The sequence below is a fragment of the Parastagonospora nodorum genome (assembly GCF_000146915.1).
Source record: "Parastagonospora nodorum SN15 chromosome Unknown scaffold_48, whole genome shotgun sequence".
Classification (NCBI taxonomy): Eukaryota; Fungi; Ascomycota; class Dothideomycetes; order Pleosporales; family Phaeosphaeriaceae; genus Parastagonospora; species Parastagonospora nodorum.
The window spans coordinates 38,416-57,077 of NW_001884596.1; the positions used below are offsets into that span (position 1 = coordinate 38,416).

The 18,662-nt window shown below is 54.4% G+C and overlaps 7 protein-coding genes across 7 annotated transcripts; 4 read left to right on the forward strand and 3 right to left on the reverse strand.

Moving 5' to 3' along the window:
- Positions 1 to 1,179: 1,179 nt before the first annotated feature.
- Positions 1,180 to 3,695, reverse strand: SNOG_16445 (hypothetical protein; the record flags this gene model as incomplete). The annotated part of the gene is made up of 5 exons (XM_001806509.1): positions 3,553 to 3,695; positions 3,450 to 3,479; positions 3,236 to 3,385; positions 2,894 to 3,027; positions 1,180 to 2,844 (listed from the first exon to the last, which is right to left on the reverse strand). The coding sequence occupies exons 1-5, from the start codon at positions 3,593 to 3,595 to the stop codon at positions 1,180 to 1,182; spliced, it is 2,022 nt and encodes a 673-aa protein (XP_001806561.1). The 5' UTR covers positions 3,596 to 3,695.
- Positions 3,696 to 4,559: 864 nt separating this feature from the next.
- On the forward strand, positions 4,560 to 6,789 carry SNOG_16446 (hypothetical protein; the record flags this gene model as incomplete). The annotated part of the gene is made up of 3 exons (XM_001806510.1): positions 4,560 to 4,994; positions 5,136 to 5,457; positions 5,546 to 6,789. The coding sequence occupies 3 exons, from the start codon at positions 4,560 to 4,562 to the stop codon at positions 6,787 to 6,789; spliced, it is 2,001 nt and encodes a 666-aa protein (XP_001806562.1).
- Positions 6,790 to 7,432: 643 nt separating this feature from the next.
- Positions 7,433 to 9,551, forward strand: SNOG_16447 (hypothetical protein; the record flags this gene model as incomplete). Its single annotated transcript, XM_001806511.1, has 4 exons — positions 7,433 to 7,972; positions 8,140 to 8,264; positions 8,303 to 8,871; positions 9,178 to 9,551. 4 exons carry the CDS (start codon positions 7,433 to 7,435, stop codon positions 9,549 to 9,551), a joined length of 1,608 nt encoding a protein of 535 aa, XP_001806563.1.
- A 121-nt stretch (positions 9,552 to 9,672) lies between these two features.
- On the reverse strand, positions 9,673 to 11,069 carry SNOG_16448 (hypothetical protein; the record flags this gene model as incomplete). The annotated part of the gene is made up of 3 exons (XM_001806512.1): positions 9,673 to 10,521; positions 10,583 to 10,826; positions 10,882 to 11,069. The coding sequence occupies 3 exons, from the start codon at positions 11,067 to 11,069 to the stop codon at positions 9,673 to 9,675; spliced, it is 1,281 nt and encodes a 426-aa protein (XP_001806564.1).
- Positions 11,070 to 11,796: 727 nt separating this feature from the next.
- On the forward strand, positions 11,797 to 13,116 carry SNOG_16449 (hypothetical protein; the record flags this gene model as incomplete). The annotated part of the gene is made up of 1 exon (XM_001806513.1): positions 11,797 to 13,116. The coding sequence occupies one exon, from the start codon at positions 11,797 to 11,799 to the stop codon at positions 13,114 to 13,116; it is 1,320 nt and encodes a 439-aa protein (XP_001806565.1).
- A 69-nt stretch (positions 13,117 to 13,185) lies between these two features.
- On the reverse strand, positions 13,186 to 15,948 carry SNOG_16450 (hypothetical protein; the record flags this gene model as incomplete). The annotated part of the gene is made up of 3 exons (XM_001806514.1): positions 13,186 to 15,502; positions 15,553 to 15,696; positions 15,775 to 15,948. 3 exons carry the CDS (start codon positions 15,946 to 15,948, stop codon positions 13,634 to 13,636), a joined length of 2,187 nt encoding a protein of 728 aa, XP_001806566.1. The 3' UTR covers positions 13,186 to 13,633.
- Positions 15,949 to 16,292: 344 nt separating this feature from the next.
- Positions 16,293 to 18,499, forward strand: SNOG_16451 (hypothetical protein; the record flags this gene model as incomplete). Its single annotated transcript, XM_001806515.1, has 2 exons — positions 16,293 to 16,395; positions 16,443 to 18,499. 2 exons carry the CDS (start codon positions 16,293 to 16,295, stop codon positions 18,497 to 18,499), a joined length of 2,160 nt encoding a protein of 719 aa, XP_001806567.1.
- Positions 18,500 to 18,662: the final 163 nt, after the last annotated feature.

The following is an 18,662-nucleotide window of genomic DNA, read 5'->3' on the forward strand; positions in this document are numbered from 1 at the left end:
AAAGACAGGTATACAAGACTGAGCCGGTCGCGCCGGGTATATTCCTTGAAATATGGAGGGGGGTCATAGCTCCATGCAGATAGCTTGTCAGACACGGAAGGCTTCTCGAAGGTAGGGGATGTGTTAGTTCCCCGGGACTGGAGACCCGTGAATATGGCATATTCCAAATCGTCTAAAATGTATGCGGCAACCTACCAAGTCAAAGACTCCGCGGGATTGCTATTACTTTTGGATAGAGGCACTGTTTCTGAGCGCTTGCGAACCTTCAGGAAGCTGCGACTAGCTCTCCGCCATTGTCCTTGTCGTCATAAGGGCTCAAGAATAGTGTAAACCTGGTTGAGAGGACGCGGGATCGCTGATGCATCTTTCAATCCTGCATTGGAATCTGAACAACCGATGATCGTCAAGTTCATGACTGTCACCTATTCATCGCTAAGCGCGTTACGTTCGACAACGAGTTCCCAGCAAGAGGCGTGAGGCTCGTAGCCCTGTTACAGGGATCACAAGCCAAGGCGATGTTGTTTAAAGGAGCGTCTTTGAGTGGACGGGTAAGATGGACGGGCATGAGGTTCGAAATGGCAATCCAATATGCGGGTCCTCGTGATCGGCACTAGTCAGCCGTCATTGCCCCATCGGGGCCCTCAAGCTTCACACTAATGTGTTGCAAGCCTCGCGTCTGAGGAGAATTTTAAGCTTGAAAGGACGACATGATCTGCGCGTCCATCGTTCGCGAATGTTAGACACACATGGTGAATGGTTTTCGGCTTCGTAGCCATACTCGGTGGCGCACGCGTACCGGCCGTATTAAGTGTCTTGTTCTGACACCGACCAAAGATTCAGCCGCCAGAGACATAGGCCGACACGCCGCCATATGTCGATATTGACATGGTACAAGCCGAAAAAGTATTCAACCAGCATCCCTGAGAAATTCCTGGAAGATAGGTATGTAGGATTATTAGTGCTCCGTGATCCTTGCTGCGGACGCCAATGAGCGAGCTGTACACAAGCAAGACTGTCTGTTACAGCATGGTGCAAACGCTTCGATTCAACTAGATCAGAGCCGCTATGAATGGTGACATATTGCTGTACCATATTTCCACGCTTTCTATTACGAAAATCTGCAGTTGTGTAATGTTCCAGACTCCAAACGCCGAATATGCCCCTTCTCCCCATTTCCTCTCACACATTATTTGGTCCAGGTCCTTTCCCTGGGTCTAACAACAAATGTGGTTTCAGAAAGCCATCATCGATCTGCTTGAAGGCGTTTGCAGGATCATGACTTAATTCGTTGAACAGTTGCTTGACAGCACCAGTTGCCGTTGCCATCCTACTCGATCCTTCGGCCGCGCCGGACTCATCCGCCCTATGGCCTGATGTAGGATACATGGCGGCATCAGCCGAGAGGCCCAGGGGCGATGGGTTGCGGTTGGGAGAGCGGCGGGCATTGGGCGGGAGGTCGAGGTCATTATCATCTTCTTCGGAGCCACTGTGGCCAGGACTGAGAAGACCTTGGTCTGCGCCGTCTATGCGGCGCTGGCGACTTGAGTTACGGCGGCTTGCAAAGCCGTTGGGTCGTGTTGGAGGGCTGTTATGGGCAAACGCACCGCTGGAGTACGTTCCTTCGTTACCGTTGACGTTGTTCAATGTGAAGCCGTTCTGGCCGGGGCGCGGTGTGTGACCAATGGCCTGGCCCTTGTTACGGGCGTACATGCCGCCGTTGACAACCTCAATGTCAAATTCGTCGTCGGAATCGATTTCTTCGACGACGCCTGTGCGTATGCCTAGGATTTCTAGCATGCGCGCCGTGGTTCCACCAAAGATGATAACGGTTAGCACTACTACAACTAACACGGTCGCCCGTAGGGTGTCGCCGTTGTTACCAGTAAGACCTGCAGCGAGCGCGACACCTACCGCACCCCGCAGTCCGGCCCAATAAATCATAGCTTGGTGAGCATAAGGAATTTCTTCCACTACCTCTTCGCCACGACGACGCTGGCGATATCTTGATATTGCGTTGATGAGCTTGGAAAGTGGAAAGACGGCACACCATCGCGCGGCGCAAATTCCGGCTACTGTGATCAGGATGAAGAGTGGCTTGTACTCGAGCTTGTCATCGGTGAAGAGCGACAGACCCAAGTAGATGAAGATGAAATTCTCCGCCAATTGCGCCGTGACTTGGAAGACGAACTTGGTGGAAAGTTGGGTGCGGCGAGACATGTTGTGGTAGGCATAGTGTTTGAGGCATATGCCACAGAAAAGCAGAGACACGATTCCTAGAGTGGTGTAAGTCGAGGGGTTGTTAAGAAGAGTGTGCTGCTTACCAGACATGTGGATGGCGTTGGAGAAGAAATAGGTCAAGTATGCGATGAGGATGATCAGACAGCTCTCCGTCTTTGGGAAGCGTCTCACATAGGTAAACTTCAACATCAGCGATGCGCCAATTCCAACCATGACACCGATGAACAAACTTCCAAAGAAGACGCCAAAGAAGATGCCGAAAGCCTCGAAAAGACTCAGTATGCCGAGTGACTCGGCGCCGTCTTTGTACTTTTGGGCAGTTTCGAACAAGACAATAGCCACGGCATCGTTGAGGATGGATTCTCCAAAGATGATGGTGTAGAGCTTTGGCTCGACCTTGTACGTGTCGAAAATGGCAAGAATGGTGACGGGGTCGGTGGCGGAGAGTGTGGCGCCGACCGACATGGCTTCAACAAAATTGATCTGGAAGCCATCGAGAGGGATTCTGGTCCAGAGGAACAAGATCAGGCCAAGGACGAGGGCTGAGATGAATGTTCCAGCGAAAGCAAAGGTAAGAATGGCGCCGATATGCCGGAAGAAGTTCCCCTGTTACGGTAAGTGGGTGTTGGTAGATTTTTGGGAAAGGGAGACGGACTTGGTGTAACTCATAGCCAGCAGAAAGGATGATTGGTGGTAGGAGTAGATTGAAGAACATCTGATAGTCAAAGCTCACGACATCTCGCACTGATGCCACTGCCGTCAGTCGCAGCACGAGGCCAACGACCATACCTGAATGGTGTTAGTGAAGTGCAGTAGTGCAGTAGTGCAGTAGTGCAGTATTGCAGGCCACATGCGCAGAGCCCCACTAACTACCAGTGGGCGATCGAGTTCTCCGATGCCAGCAAAGGCCCCAGATGTCATGTATCATGCACACTGGGGCTAGGGCACGGCAGGTCGAGCACGGGGAAGAAATAATGCACCAGCAAGACTAACGTACCAGCAAAAATGGACAGGACGGTCTCGTGGACGGCTTGTATTTTCCGTGTGTGGAGAATATAGCTCGTGAACAGGGCTATTATGAGCAGGACGATGAGGATGGACAGCGCCCATGATGTGAATATCTCCTTCTGGCCTGCCTCTGGCTCTTCTGTTGCGGCGCATTAGTCGGGTCGGCAGAGGGCTGGAGGGGCATGAGAGATGCAGGAACTGACCGTCGGGGTCTGCGTCGACGGCATCGCGCTCTGGGGGGTTGTGTTAGTGACTGCGTTGGTGCTTGTTCTCTTGTTCTCTTGTTCTGAGGTGGTGGTCGCGTACTGAGTATCTGGCCGATGGCCCACCATCCGAGCACCGAAGCCATGGTGTGTCTACCGTCGCGGGATCATCAGCAGTCGCCGTCTGCAAAGTGCGCGCGGGAGTGGAAAGGTGGCTGCTTGGTGTCTGGTGCACCAAGGGCGGGCTTGCGTGCGTGTGCGGTTGGGACGTAAGGCAACGTTGCGCCAGGCGTAGGCGTAGGCGGAGGCGGAGGCGGCAGTCGGGCGGCGGCTCTGCGATTGCGATGCGCGCGTGGGTGGAAATGGCGTGTGGTCTGGTGTACGTGCGGCTAAGACAGCGCGACAAACAATGGGCCGGGCAGGTCTGAATGTTCGAATGGCGGCCTCTGACCTGGCTGCCACACATGCATCCTCCAAGACCAAGACGCAACAACGCGGCTCGGACCCAGTGCCCGCGGCCTGAGCGTCTTGGGCAAGCGCGAGGCTCGAGCTGCGCGACAAGGGTCTCGCGAAAACGTCCCCACCTCACGGCGACGTCATTTCACCCTCCGAACTGCTCCTCAAGGCTGCGGCTGCATGACATCCAGCCAGAATCACACGGCACGACGACGCTACAGAAGCTCCTCGGAACGCCTGCGAGCGTGCACCACCTGACCTTCACCGCCTCGTAAAGGCACGCACACTGCCCGCAAATATTATTCTCGTCCCCCTCCCTCTACGCATTCTACGCATCATCTGCCTGCGCTTCTTGACGCCGTCTCACCCAAGACCCGGCGGCTTCCCCCGGTGGCACCAACTCCCCAACTGTTGGACAGGAACATGGCATCGTGTGCCTCCAACGCCTAGCACCTTCTAGATACAAGATACACACCCTACCCACTGTGCCCTTGACCTCATTTCTACACGCTTCCCTCCGCATCTGTCTCTGCCTGTCCCTCTCCATCTCTATACCGCCGGTCAAATTCCATAGCGCCTGCCAATCATATCGTGTCCGATCCTCGATCCTCGTCGCCCGTCCATCGCAGCACGATCCGCCCAGCGACCGCAATCATGTCCACACAACGGCCCGATGGGCCTTCCTCACCCTCACCTCCCATCTCCCCGCTTGACTCCCCGCGAAACACCCCCAGAATCGACACCACCTCGCAGCAGCGTCCCAAGCCTCGCCCAAAACTCGTGTCGTTTGGCCGCGATATCTCTGGCTCTGGCGACGGCCGTCCCACGACAGAAGGCAGGCCACGCGTTGACTTTATCGAAGCAATTCAAGAGCACTCGCCCTTCATACAGCCAAGCAGAATGTCACGCGAAGTCGACCCGCTACTCAAGGAGACCATGTCGCCCCTCGACGCACGACGACTGGACTGGCAAGGCGAGCAACAGACCGAGGAGACCAAGAGCAGTTTGTTCCCTCTTCCCGCGTGCGTCACCGTCTGTGGGCTTGCGGACTCCAGATTGGCTGGTCGCGTTGAGACCTCCAACGGTTCGGTGAGTTCCTCTCCTAGCTTTTGGGATTCGCTTTTGTCGGGACCCTGCATATATATAAAATCTAATGCTGGTCTCTGCATGTGCGAAACCTTGCACTGCCTCTGCCTCTGCCTCCGCCCACAGTACTAATCTTCCATGTAGCCCTACCTGTTGTCCCTTGGTCTGAGCAAGTCGATGCTCGCCCTAGTCTGGATTGCCGGTCCGCTTTCTGGTGTCCTAGTCCAACCTTATGTCGGTCTCAAGAGTGACAATTGCCGCATGCGATGGGGAAAGCGACGACCCTTCATCGTAGGTGGCGCCGTCGCCACCATTCTGTCTCTCATGGTTCTAGCTTGGGCCAAGGAACTCGTTGGAGGCTTTTTGGGCATTTTCGGTGCCGACCCAGAGTCCACTGGCGTTCGCACAAGCATCATGCTCTTCGCCATCATGTTCGTATACGTGTTGGACTTTGCTATCAACGTCAGTAAGTATCCCCGACATCTTCTGCATTCGGTTGCCTCCTGACTCTGACCTTCTGCTAGTCCAAGCTGGTGTCCGAGCTTATATTGTAGACGTCGCCCCTACCCACCAGCAGGAGTCGGCCAACGCATGGTTGATGCGCTCTGCTGGTATTGGAAACATTGCTGGCTACCTGGCTGGTTACATAAAGCTACCGGAATATCTTCCATGGCTTGGTGACTCACAGTTCAAGGTCCTCTGCGCCATTGCATCCTTCATCATGGCCCTCACTGTCGGAATCAGTGTAACTACCTGTGAGGAGCGCGATCCGACCTGGGATGCTGCCCCAGCGGAACAAGAAGGTGGTGTCATTGCCTTCTTCAAGTCACTGTTCCGCTCCGTCGGTGCCCTCCCTGCGCAGATCAAGCGAGTCTGTGAAGTTCAATTCTTCGCATGGATCGGATGGTTTCCGTTCCTCTTCTACATCACCACCTACGTTGGCCAGATCTATGTGAATCCCTACCTGGAGAAAAATCCCAACGCGACAGACAAGGAAATTGACCTTGTCTGGGAAGATGCAACCAGAATTGGAACCAGAGCACTCCTGCTGTTCGCTGTTGTCACCTTCGCAGCCTCGGTTTTCCTTCCATTCGTCATTCCCCCGACTTTCCAAGCGCCAGAACCCGACCGCCCAATGACACCCGCAACGCCAATGACACCTGCGACTCCACATTCAATGGGTGGCTCTGGCTACTTTGCCTTGTCTCACACGTCCAAGGGCACTCCACGCACACTCACGGAAAAAATTTCGCAGTCATTGGACGTCCTCCAGATCAAGTCGCTTACTCTTCGTCGCGCATGGGTCTTCTCGCACCTCGCTTTCGCCGCCCTCATGGTCCTAACATTCTTCATCAAGTCCACAATGGGCGCAACCATCCTTGTAGGTGCCATTGGTATTCCTTGGTGTATCACCAACTGGGCTCCGTTTGCCATCATCGCTTCTGAAATCTCCAAACGCGACGCCATCCGACGTGGGATTATCCGCCCCCGTGATCGGGAGTCGCAACTCATTGCCGAGGGAGAAGATGACGCATCTGGCTCTGGGGCTGATTCGGCAGGCGTCGTTCTTGGTATCCACAACGTCGCCATCGCCGCACCTCAGGTAATCGCTACCCTTGTCAGTGCAGTCATGTTCAAGTTCCTTCAGAAGCCTCGAGGTGTTCCAGGTGACGAGAGCGTAGCATGGGTCCTTCGCTTTGGAGGCATCTGCGCGATTGCAGCAGCATATCTCACATTGCGCGTTCACGAAGAGAAGGAAGAGGAGGTCGACGAGCCCTTCAGAAGGCGATTGTCTTAGGAAGGCCTGGACCGCGGGGCCCATAGACGATTGAGAGAGGAGCTGGGGAGCATTTTTAGCAGCGAGGCAAGCTCGTGCTAACATATTCACGATTGATGAAGATGAAAACGAAAGATGAATCTTGTTCCAATATGCGTTACGGCACTACAATGTCTCTCCTTACTTGGCTGGGTTTGAGAAGCTTTTGCAGCATCAGGCGAAGCGATGGAGTTTATATGGGAGGCATCATCTTCAGCGATAGGCGTTTGAGCAAGAATACATATGCTCGGGGTTCTGGAGTTCTGGAAAATATTACCTATGCTCTATTAGCAAGGAGTAGATTTACATGTTCAAGCTGAATGGGCATTCAACGCGTCTCTCGGCCCGGTGTACTATACTTCTTTAGGACTAGCCAAAAACCGACAGACCCATCTTGAAGAAACTACGATCTTCACACATAGCTTCGTGAAAGCATCTGTCGAACGAAATCAACATGCCATATCTTCTTTAGTCCAAGCCAAGTCTGTATGCTTTCTATTTATCAGCATTGGATTCCTCCCGGCAGATCAATGCGGGGCACCCACAATTGAAACAATCTCGATTTTAGTTGGCGGCCCATTGTGGTATCGGTCTTGCATCCTAGAACAGACCTCCGAGATTCGACATGGCCCAACCTCTGTCTGAAGCTGACATTCTGTTTCCGCATCTTGCAAACAACCCCAACTTCTCCAGCACACTTTCCTCGCTGAAAAGGTCTGCGCTGTCGATACATAACCGCCTCACTTCAATCATCTCAGACAGTGAATTCGTTGCCTCAGTCTCAGAAGCATATCGCCTTCCACTTGTAGCTAATGAGCGCTGTGGCTCTTGGTACATTCCTCTCGAAAGAAAAGCAGAGGGCGTGTACTTCAAGAGCACGGATGGTCATATGAGCCAATGGGGGTTCAGTTTGCGGCGGCTGAATCTGCAGCTGCTCGATGTTGTTCAAAACCATGGTGGTGCTGTGGTTGTGGACTCGACTAGGCGAGGGAAGAGTATGCCTGATGCGCTGAGTAAAACGATACCGATCTGGTGTTGTGTAATCAACCGCGCCGTGTTTGGTGCGGAGGGGCAGTATGCGATGTACACGCCGCCACAAGCTGTTTCGTCGAGCGAACATGCGCAGATTGCAAGCAGGATTGATGGATTTGTGGCCCACTTCCTCGTGAGTTTGCCCCGAAGAGATCTTGTGTTCCTTTTTAGTAGTCTAACTCGGGAAGGATATTTGCAACCCCAAAATACCAGAGCTGCGCAAAAAACTTCAAAAACCACTACGACCAATCTGGATCACTCAACAATCATCATTGCCGGAATCGCCACCAGCATACACAGACTTCCATCCGATTGTTCTTTGCACAGCATCACGGCGCGTCCAAGGCGCTGAAGCATCAGAAGGCGGCTACATTCAAGGCGCTGCTGATGACCACGAAGCCTGGAGCCATGGACTCACACCGCCGGTCTTCTGGAAGCATAAGGCTCTGCTCATGAGTACAAGCGAAGAGGACGCACCAGATGTTGTGGCGAAGTTGCTCGAGGAGGAGTCCCAGAATAGTACCGATTCTACAGCCACTTTAGTCAAACCCACCACCAGCCTTTACATCTCGCCGAGTCAAAACGTTGACTTGAACAGATTTGATGTAGTTGTTAGCTGTACTCCAGAACCACTGTCGTCCGCCAGCCTCAAGGAAGCAAGGATCAAGCATTACTTGCCACTCAAATGTCAGAGTGGCAAGCTCGGTTCTCGTGATCTCCGGAATGAACTGCCTGTGCTTCAAGGTTTTCTTTCCTCTCTTCCCGCAGTTTCATCTCTGAAGGTGCTAGTCACCTGCCCAACCGGCAAAGACCTCTCCGTTGGAACCGCTCTCGCCATACTTTGCCTCCACACTGATGAAAGCGGCCACATCGATCTCAGTACAAGACGCGGCGCTGCGGAAATCAACAAGAACTTCATAAAACAGCGCCTGAGCTGGATCACAACGTCGAACCCAGCTCTGAACCCAAGCCGGACGACACTGCAGAGTGTAAACTCTGTGCTTTTGACGACTCAGGATCCCAAGGTGATGAGTTTGCCGATACGAGCCAGAGATGCCTTGGGAGATAATGGTACTGCTGTCAGTGGTATTAGTCCTGAGGATACCAACACTCGAGAGAAAAGCAACAATGATCCGCCCCAGGGCCCGTCTCTCCCTTCCATAATATTCGCCGCTCTATCATCTACCCCGAAATGGTCTTTCCACCGCACCCTCACCTCGACACTATCTTCACACCCCTCCGGCACGGTCACAGGTAGCGCAACATTTACATCATGTTCTCTACCCCCTTCTTTCCCGCCAACACTGCTCTATGCCGAAGAGGGTGAATTCATCACAGATGGCGGATTAAAATTCAACGCAAGAAGGAAATATGTATACCAACTGATCGACGATGCGGTGGTGGTGAAGTTCTTCGACGACGAGAAATTTCCGCGCGCCAAGGTGGAAGACGGAGTTGGCAAGGAGGGCGAGGGAATCGGCGGGATGTTTGTTGAGATGGACACGCTTGTCGTGAAGGAGGCATCGAGCGGAGAAGTCGCGGCAAAGAATAAAGAACAACATCTCTGCGCCGAGGACTTGTATTCTGCGAGTTGGAGATTCAACAAGGGCATGACTGGAGGAGAGGGCCCAATGTGGTGGGAAGTCAGGTACGACGTCAAAGGACCGAAGAAGGATTACATTAGTTCGACTCGGTACGAGAGAAGCGTGTAGAAGAGGAGAATGCTCTAAAGTGGACTATATAGGGTATCAAGTCAATCGAAGGATCTGCGCAACGCCCCAGCGATCCGAAACGCCATCCAACATTAATCCTGCATATAATAAGGCATCTCCGTCACTTCACCCTGGTCAGTCTCAAAACAACATTGGCCATCTTGACCAAGACGTTGATGACCAACGCTAACGCCGCGGTAGGAATGAACACCTGCACCCACTCAGCCCACTTGACAGGTCGGACTTCGGTTTCAATCCATCCCGCACCCTTGATGGGTTGCCCTCCGTTGACGTTCGGCGTCACCCCCTCATCGGCTGGAAAGCGGTTGTTTTCGACATAATACTGCAACATGTCGTCTTTCTCGCGCCATCGAGCCAGTAACCAGTCGCTGAACTCCTTCTCGTCGTCCAGCGGAATGTCGGCGATGCGAAAGCGACGCAAGTGGATGTTGACCGACTTTGGGGGACGGCCTTGGAAATAGGTGCCGCGCAGGGTGAAGAGGTCTTGGCCGTATTGGCCTACGGGTACGCCTTCGTATGCCAGTGTACAGTCGTACATCCACTCGACTGTGTCGTTGAGTTCTTGTAGACAAAAGTGCAGACCGGTGCTGCGTGGAAGCAATGCATGTCGGAGATCGGGCATGTCATTCTTGTCCGCCCACTTCTTGCTCGCAGCCCGTCCATTCTTGCTCAAGTTGGTGCCCTCGGGGAAGAGCAGCAACCACATGGGATCAAGGCCTTTGCTGCCGGACAATGGCCCGCTGTGGCTTGTGGAAAGCTTCTTGAGCCGGTATCGGAAACGCTCCTTGTCTGTGGCCCATTTGCGACTAAGGAAGACGAAGCCGTAGAACATCATGCCAGTGCCGAGTATGGGGATGTATTTTATGGATTCTTTGAGGATTATGTAGAGGTGGCCGTGCATGGAGGAGGTGTAGGCAATCCACCAGAGGTAGACCCAGTCGGTGTAGATCTATGGCTGTTAGCTTCTCGTGATGCTTTTCATGCTTTTCCAGATGTTGGCATATGGGTACCTGGTGGTTCGAGACGTAAACAATACGCTCTGGAAAGTCGCATTCGAGTCGACCATCCTCAGTCTTCCGCATTTGTCCTCTGACGCTCTCGTCTCCGCTGATCCTGATCTTGACGGGTGCCCACCAATATGTCATGGTGGTGCTGACGATGCCGAAATGCTGCTTGCTCATGGCCATCCAAGCATAGAACAAGTCCTTGCTGTAGAAGTACAGCGGCGCGCCGATGAACTGCGTGACCGCGATGCTGGGCGAGGTGTAAGCATATTGTACATGGAGCAGGAACAGAGGGGTGTGCTTACGCCAGTATGCTGCCGTTGAAGTAGACGGCAAACAGAAACATGCGCAGGGCCTGCTGCCATGGCCCATGCTTGATCTTACCGCCTGGGTGCGGTGTTGGCTCAGAGCGTGGCTCGTTGGAGCTGGAGTTGGGGTCGGCAACTTGGGCGGTCGCAGGGCCATGCCGCTGCCTGAGGTTGTCGGTCGCCATGTGGTTACTCACAAATGTGGTGTAGGATGTCTGGAGCCGCTGTCGGAAGGGTGCAAGGGCAGAAGAGGCATGCGCGTGTGTGTGGTGTTTATGTGGCTGCGCTCAGGTGGACGAGGACGAGTGGCTAGGGCCTAGATAAAGCATACGGCGCGCAGTGGGGTAGCTGAGGCGGATGATCATGGAGCGCTGAGATGGGCCTGTGTCTGCAAGAGGCTGAGATGAGGCATGCAGCAGGTGTCAGGCCACAGCGAGGTGACCATGGTTTTGTGGTTTTGTGGTTTTGTTGGCGTCTGAACCGTGCAGGAACGAGCTGTTGGGCGATCCGCAGGCTTCCACGCATCCACGCTCCCACAAGCTATCGGGGAAGCACACGTGCATGACACAATGACCCATGCCCATGCCATCCCATCTCCCCTCCGACGAATGCCATGACCCCGCACCTGCGCTCCGCAGCCGCGCAGAGAGCTTGGACCGCGCTCGAGTCCCTGCACTCGCAACTTTTGACATTTTGCATCTTTACAGAAACTCGGCGTCGGCGCGTGAAGATGGAGATGATGGCTTGGATGCATATGCGTCTTGTTCTCGCAGACTAGCATTCCCTTCCGCGTGGTGAGCACGAGACTCGTCATTACCCCGTCATACCATATGGCTACTACTTGCTGAAGCGAGCGTTGCGCCCATCACACCGTGGATGCACATCGACAGTACCTCCTCACCATAGTCTGCCATGAAGCTTGTACAGCATCGCGTCCTGCCGTGGCGGCTCTTTGTCAAGCCCCCACAAGCCCGAGCCTTCTCCTCAACCTCGGCCCGTCCCGACATCAAGCACATTCGCGAACTCCCTCCCCGGTTACGACCTGCATACGAACAGAACCCGACCAACACCCTTCTCAGCCTGCAGTGGCCCTCTCCGCCTCGTAACATCCTCATCACCAAGAAGAAGCGCTCGCCCAACATCAGCAACTCCCTTCTCGAATTCGCGACCCACATACGCTCCACCTACCCTTCCATAAACATCATTCTCGAGCCTGACTCAGCCACTGAGCTCCATGAACAGCTGCCCTTTCCCGTCTACTCGTACGACAAGGTTAGCGGCTTTGGTACATCGCATCATCTGTCGGATAAAACCGATTTGATATGCACCCTGGGCGGTGATGGCACCCTGCTTCGAGCAAGCAGTTTGTTCAGCCATGCGGAAAGTGTCCCACCAGTTCTAAGCTTCGCCATGGGCACGATTGGCTTCCTGGGAGAATGGAAGTTCAAAGAGCACAAGAGAGCCTTCCGAGAAGTGTACATGAGCGGCGCACCAGACACCTACTCCACCCTGTCCGACTCTCTAGGCGCACCACCATCGAGCCCAATCTCTTCTCCAGATGACCCCCTCGACCGCCCGCTCTCCTACGCCGACATCCGCGGCAAAGCAATGGGCACAAATCGAACCGCACGAATCCTTCTTCGCAATCGTCTCAAGGTGGGCGTCTTTGCACCGGACGGCTCGCGCATCGGTTCTCATGGAGACACCTACGCTCTGAATGAAGTCACTCTCCACCGGGGCTCAAGTCCACACCTGAAGATCATAGACGTGTACATCAACAACCGCTTCCTCACCGAAGCCGTCGCCGACGGCATGATCATCTCCTCGCCCACCGGATCGACCGCATACTCCCTCTCCTCCGGCGGCAGTATAGTACACCCCCTAGTCCCTTCCCTCTTACTCACGCCCATCTGCCCGCGCTCCCTATCGTTCCGTCCACTCGTCTTACCTGCAGAGACCCCCATCACCCTGCGCCTCGGCAAAGACAAGAACCGCGGCCGTGAAGTCGAAGTCAGCATCGATGGACAGACCATCACCGAAGGCATGGGCGAGGGCATGGAAGTCCGCGTCGCCGGCGAAGAAGTGAAAAAAGAGAATGGAGACTGGGATGGTGGGGTACCAAGCATTGTGCGCGGCACTGTGGGAATGGAAGATGAAGCCGAGGATCATTGGGTTGGCGGGCTCAACGCTCTCTTGAAGTTCAATTATCCCTTTGGAGATCAGGACAATTGAATCCAAGTCGATCCGAACATGATATTGTACGATATCTAATGATGCATTCCCCTGCATGAGACCACAATGTAGTGTGATTATCTGAGTTTGCATTTTCCTGAACCATCCATTGGTCCACATGTCCGTTCGTATGACCATACTATCGAAGAAGCTCGCTGTAGCTGACAAAAAAATTCCGTACTGTTTCCCCATCGGCAGAAATCGCCGACCTCAGGCAACAGAAAGAAATCGACTCGAGGTCTGGTTCTAGTAAAACATGCTGTCACACCTCAGTGCTTCCAATCTGATCGTACACAGTCCTTTCGTTCTTGCGCCGTTCCCTTGCGCCACCGGACGTCGCTAAAGGTGGACCGGCCGCATACCAGACGCCTAAAAACACCCAGCAGTGCTCGCTCGCAACAAAGTCAAAAAGAAGTGACAAAAGGAAAAGAGGTGCTATTGTACATTGCGAAAAGTTACCGTGGTCCTGGGTCGATCAAATGTCCAGAAATTTGAGGGTATCGTCGAAGAAAAGTGTTTATAGGTGAACCCGCATTGTGTCGTTGCTTCCAAACGCTTTACCGCAGTTTGGACACTTCCGGGCGCGGTTGGTCAGGCGGTCCTGTACGCACTGATCGCAGAACAAATGTCCACAAGTCTTGATAACCGTGTTCTTGAGATGGCTCTTGCAGATCTGGCACTGAATCATCTGCTCCATAGTGGCTGTCTCAGAGCTTTGGTCTCCAGTGCTCTTCTTCTTCCATGTTTGTACCTGCTTCTTGAGGCCAGTCACTTGCGCGGTAAGCGACTCTCGTTCGGTTTCAGCCTCGCGCTGAGCCTGTTTGGCAGCCAGGCAGGAAGCGTCCTTCGCCTCCAGCACCTTCTTGAGCTCTGCAATCTGGCTGACGTGGCCTTCGGATATTATCGCGTTTTCGCTGACCTTCTGTTGCAACTGACGGTGTTGCAATGAAAGCTCATCCATCTGTGATCGCATCTCGGCGGTTTGTTTCTCCAACTTGTCCACCAAGTTTCGACTGAGAGCATCTGCCTCCTTCAATTGAGAAACGACCTCGGTAGATTTTGTAGTCTGCAGGCGAAGAGCCCGGACCTGCATTTCTAGTTCCGTCTTGACCTTCATTGCGGCAAAGTACTTCTGGTCGGCCTTGGCTTTGTCTGCGTTTGCTCTCGCGATGTTCTCTTCCCACGCGACAGTGTCGATCACTTTCTTGTTAGCAACAGACTGTGCCTTCTTCCATGCCGCCTCCATTGACGGGAGCTCGCCGCTGAGTAGCTTGAGTTGAGTCTCCAAGTTCTTGGTCTTCTTCTGCGATTCCTCCAAAGTCAGTTCGGAAACAGCTGGTGCCGTATCGTCTGCGCTTGTCTGGTTCTCAGCAATCTGTAGCCTCAACCTCTCGCACTCCGACTCCAGCGCTGCAATACGGCTCTCGACCGCGCTGACCAGCTCTTTCGACTGTTCGGTTGACGCTTCCGAGTTCTTGCGGCTGCTTTCGAGCAAGTTGTTCTTGGCCAACAAATCATCACGCGCAGCTCTAATTCGTGCCAAATTCGCCTCCGCTTGCGAAACTGCGCTCTCGGACTCGGCCAGAGACGAACGAGCCTCGTCGTCAATCTTGATTCGGTATGCTGTTCGTTCAGCTTGATATTTTTGCGCCTCCTCCCGTAGCTGAATGTTGGTCGCTTCCAGATTGTTGATGCGTTTGATCACATCTTCGTGCTGCGACTTCAAAGCCTTGAATAAATCCGTTTTGGCATAGTCATCGTCTGAGAGCAGGCTGAACTTGACTTTCAAAGATGTGACCTCTTCTGTAAGCTTCTTGTTCTCTTGCTCCACTTGCTCGAGCTGCTCTTTTCTTTTCGCAGCCTCGGCTACAGCTTGATTCCGGGCAGTCTCCACCTCTTCACTAACAGGTGCTGGTGAGATTGCTTTGCCGTTAGAAGGCTCGACTCCATTGGTGGCAGTTGGAGTCTCTTCCTTTACCGTGCTGCTGGCGACAGCTTGCTGCTCCAGCTTTTGTACCTGTTGGCTCTTGAGGCGGTCGATCTTCTTTTCGGCAACTAGATACCGATGTGTTGCGGTGTCCAAACGATCAGACAACTGCTCTTTTTCTGTGCGGACGCGTTGAAGTTGTACGACATGATCCTTTTCGAGTGCCAAAAGCTTCGACAGCTGTTGTTGCAGCTCTGCGACTTCTGGGCTGCTAGGAGGATACTTTGCGAAAAGACCCGAGAGCGATGAGAGGATCTTCTCCTTGCGCGTAGAAAGATGCTTCTTGAAGGTTTCACTGTCTTGGAACAAAAGCGTAGCAGGTACAGACGAATTGGCGCTCGAGTCAGCTGATGATGCCTCCAGTTTTTCTCCGCTGAGCAGCTTAATTTCATCGACCAACTATATGCCATCAGCGTTGGGACTCGCTCGAGCATGTGAAGTGCACTAACCTGATCAAACCAAGCATCCATGGTCCGCAGGTGGTCGTCGTGGTACTTTGAGGAGCGCTCTAGTTCGTTCAGCTGGGCCTCGACGGTCGTCTTCTCCCGCTTGTATTCGCGCATCTGTCGCAGAATGGCATCCTTCTGGAAGGCCTAGTCACGAGCGCAGTATTAGCCGATGTGTTCGCGGTATACGTGTGCGAGGGCGGTGTGTGATCGGGGGATGCGAACCTCGATGTCATCTTTCCACGGCAAGTCAGCGTCTGGATGCGAGCGGGCACCGTTGACAGTCACAGCTTGCCTCTTTGCGGGAGGAGCAGAGTCGTCGGCACTCGGCCGCTTGCGATCCTCCATCTTGACGGCGTCAAGTGATGGAGCAGCGACGGTTCTGGTCTCGAGCCTCATCGGGGAGGCGACGGCGAGGTACGAGGGGCACTGTCGACGCGCGCACCACTCAGATCATGAACAGGGATGGACGAATGAGCGGATAGAAGGACTGAGATGGGCGGGCGGGCGAGAAGGAGCGGCGGTGTCGTGGTCGTGTGAGGCCGCGGGTGAGGAGACAGAGGCGACTGAGTGTCCTTGACTGAAGATTCGTGCCCTGCCAAGAGCCGCACTAGCGTTGTGGTCCGTGAAGGCGTGTCAAACGCTCGAGGCTTGCTCCCCACCAAAACCTCTCTGGAGCGGCACACCTGCATGTCCGTACATAGCGGAACACGTGCTCCGAGGAAGCACTCACATACACGGCCATGTCTGTCGAGGAAGGCTCGGGGCAGCCACCTACTGCGGGCGCCGACAAAGCGCAGCCCGCCAAACCAGCAGCCGCCGCCTTTACCAGCTCCTTCATCAACAGTGCGTTGCGCCGAGCTCCTCCACGGACCGTGCTAAATGGCATATAGAGAACACGACTGGCAAGAAGTTCGCGCCCAAGGCTGCCCGACGAAGGCCCGGCGCAGCACCTCCAGCTCCCGCTCCAGCACCCAAGTCCAATGCGCCAGAGATAGAGCCAGCGCCGCCAACTGTCGACGCGCAAACCACAGCAACTGTGCCCGAGTCGTCCAACGCACCCAGTGAAACCGCAGCCCCAGCACAATTGCCCACTCCTGCCGCGACTCAAGAGCCCATCACAGAACATGTTCCTCAAGCAACACCGCAAGCTCCCGAAGCTGCGACCGCCCCGACCCCCACGCCAGCACCCTCGAACCAAGACCCCCCAGCGACAGACGAGCCATTCACAGCAACCTCCCCCGCGCTGCAACCCGCCGAGGTAAATCAAAATGAAGCAGACACAGGCAGGGCAGTCAAGAGACGCCGCATGGAACCTCCTGCGCGCCAGAGACTTGTCGTAGAATCTTCGCAGCCAGCACAGTCAGAAGTGGAGGGAGAAGCCACGGAGTGTGCCACACAACCAGCAGACACAGATGCACCACAGCCAGCTTTGGAAGAAGCTGCTGCCTCTCGGCCCCGCAAGCGGAGAGTCTTGCCATGGGTAGCTGTTAATCGGCCACAACAAGTCCAAGAGGAGGACGAGCCCGTACCCGCTCCCGCTACCGTCCCCGCTAAGAGAACACGCAAACCGCCGAAGCCCAGAGGCACGGAAAACACCGCAGCGACCGCAGAAGAACAAGAGGCTGGGAAGGGGGAGAGCGTCGAGGACGCCGAGGCTCTACCAGTGCAACAGCGTCCCAGCGCCACAGGTCGAAGCAAGCGCAGGGCAAACGCGGCTGGCGAAGATGACGGCTCCCAAGCACCCACTCAAGGGGCAAGAGCACGCAGACCCCGGAAAGTTAAGAGCAGTGCGACAGTGCACGACACAGACGAGGAAGAGGCGGCCGGGGATGCAGCAGAAGGCCATGCAAGAGGAGATGGGGAGCCCGTAGCACGTCGGCCGCCAAAGCCCCGTCAGCCCAAGCGGAAGCGAAAGGCAGTCACAGAGGGCGGCACTGAGGGAGAGCAAGATGCAGCACAGCCCAAGCGAAAGGGCCGCCCACCTCGAGAGTCCACCCCATCAGACGCCGAGGAACAAGAAATCGACCCCGAAAATACCTTCATGGACACTCTAGCGTCCCGCAATATTCGCGTTGGCAAGTTGTCTGCTCGCGAGAAGGCAATGCGCGCGATCAATTGGGAAGATATCAAGCAACGCCGAAGAGAGGAAGACACCCGGAAGGTCACTTCGAGAGCGGAATTGGAGGCTGCGGAAAAGCTCCAAATCGAAGAAGCTCCTGCAATCGAGGGTCCTCGCTATATCACGATCGATGGACAGATCCAGGTCCTCCAATCATCCACAACGCTAAACAGAGAAGCTGACGCGGATCGCGAAATCGAGAACTACGAAGTCGTGGAAGAGCGGAGTCTTACCACCCGCATCACATCGCGTAGTTTTTTGAAGAACAACAAACGCTTCCCAAACGACTTCATACTGCCTGGTCAAGGCAAGCGCTGGTCGGCCGCCGATACAGAACTTTTCTACGAGGGCTTGCAACATTTTGGCACGGACTTTCAGATGATTTCGCACATGTTCCCTGGCTCTACGCGGCGCTCCATCAAGCTCAAATTCACTCGAGAAGAGCGCGATGACCCTGGGCGTGTGCGCGAAATACTTCTGAGTCGCAGCACTATAAATACCAACTGGGATGGCTTCATTCAGGCTTCGCAAATGGACGAAGAGAGATTTGCCGATGCAGACGAGATCAAGCGTCAGCTGGCTGAAGAAGAAGCTGAATTCCGAGCAAGAATCGATGCTGCAAAGGCGGAGACGTTGGAGCGTAAGAGGCAGCAGAAGGAGGCCGGGCTTCTGGATGACGAGGACGAAAATGGCGATCCAACTAACAAGGAGAACGGCAAAGGCAAGAAGAAGAGGAAAGGCAAAGAGAAGCAGGTTACCTTCCAAGAAGAAGCGGGCGTGGAGATACTGGGCAACGCCGATGATGATGCGACTTGGGGCCAAGAGTAGTGGAGGCGGATGGGAGCTTAGTAACAAACTACATGATACCCCTCGAGACAGTTACTCTCGACAAGAACATTTCACTTTCAGCTCCTTTATGGGCCATTTCTTGATTCGCGCCAGTGCTTCCCATGTATCACATTGCGTGAAAAGGAAGCGGTGAAGTGTAGCC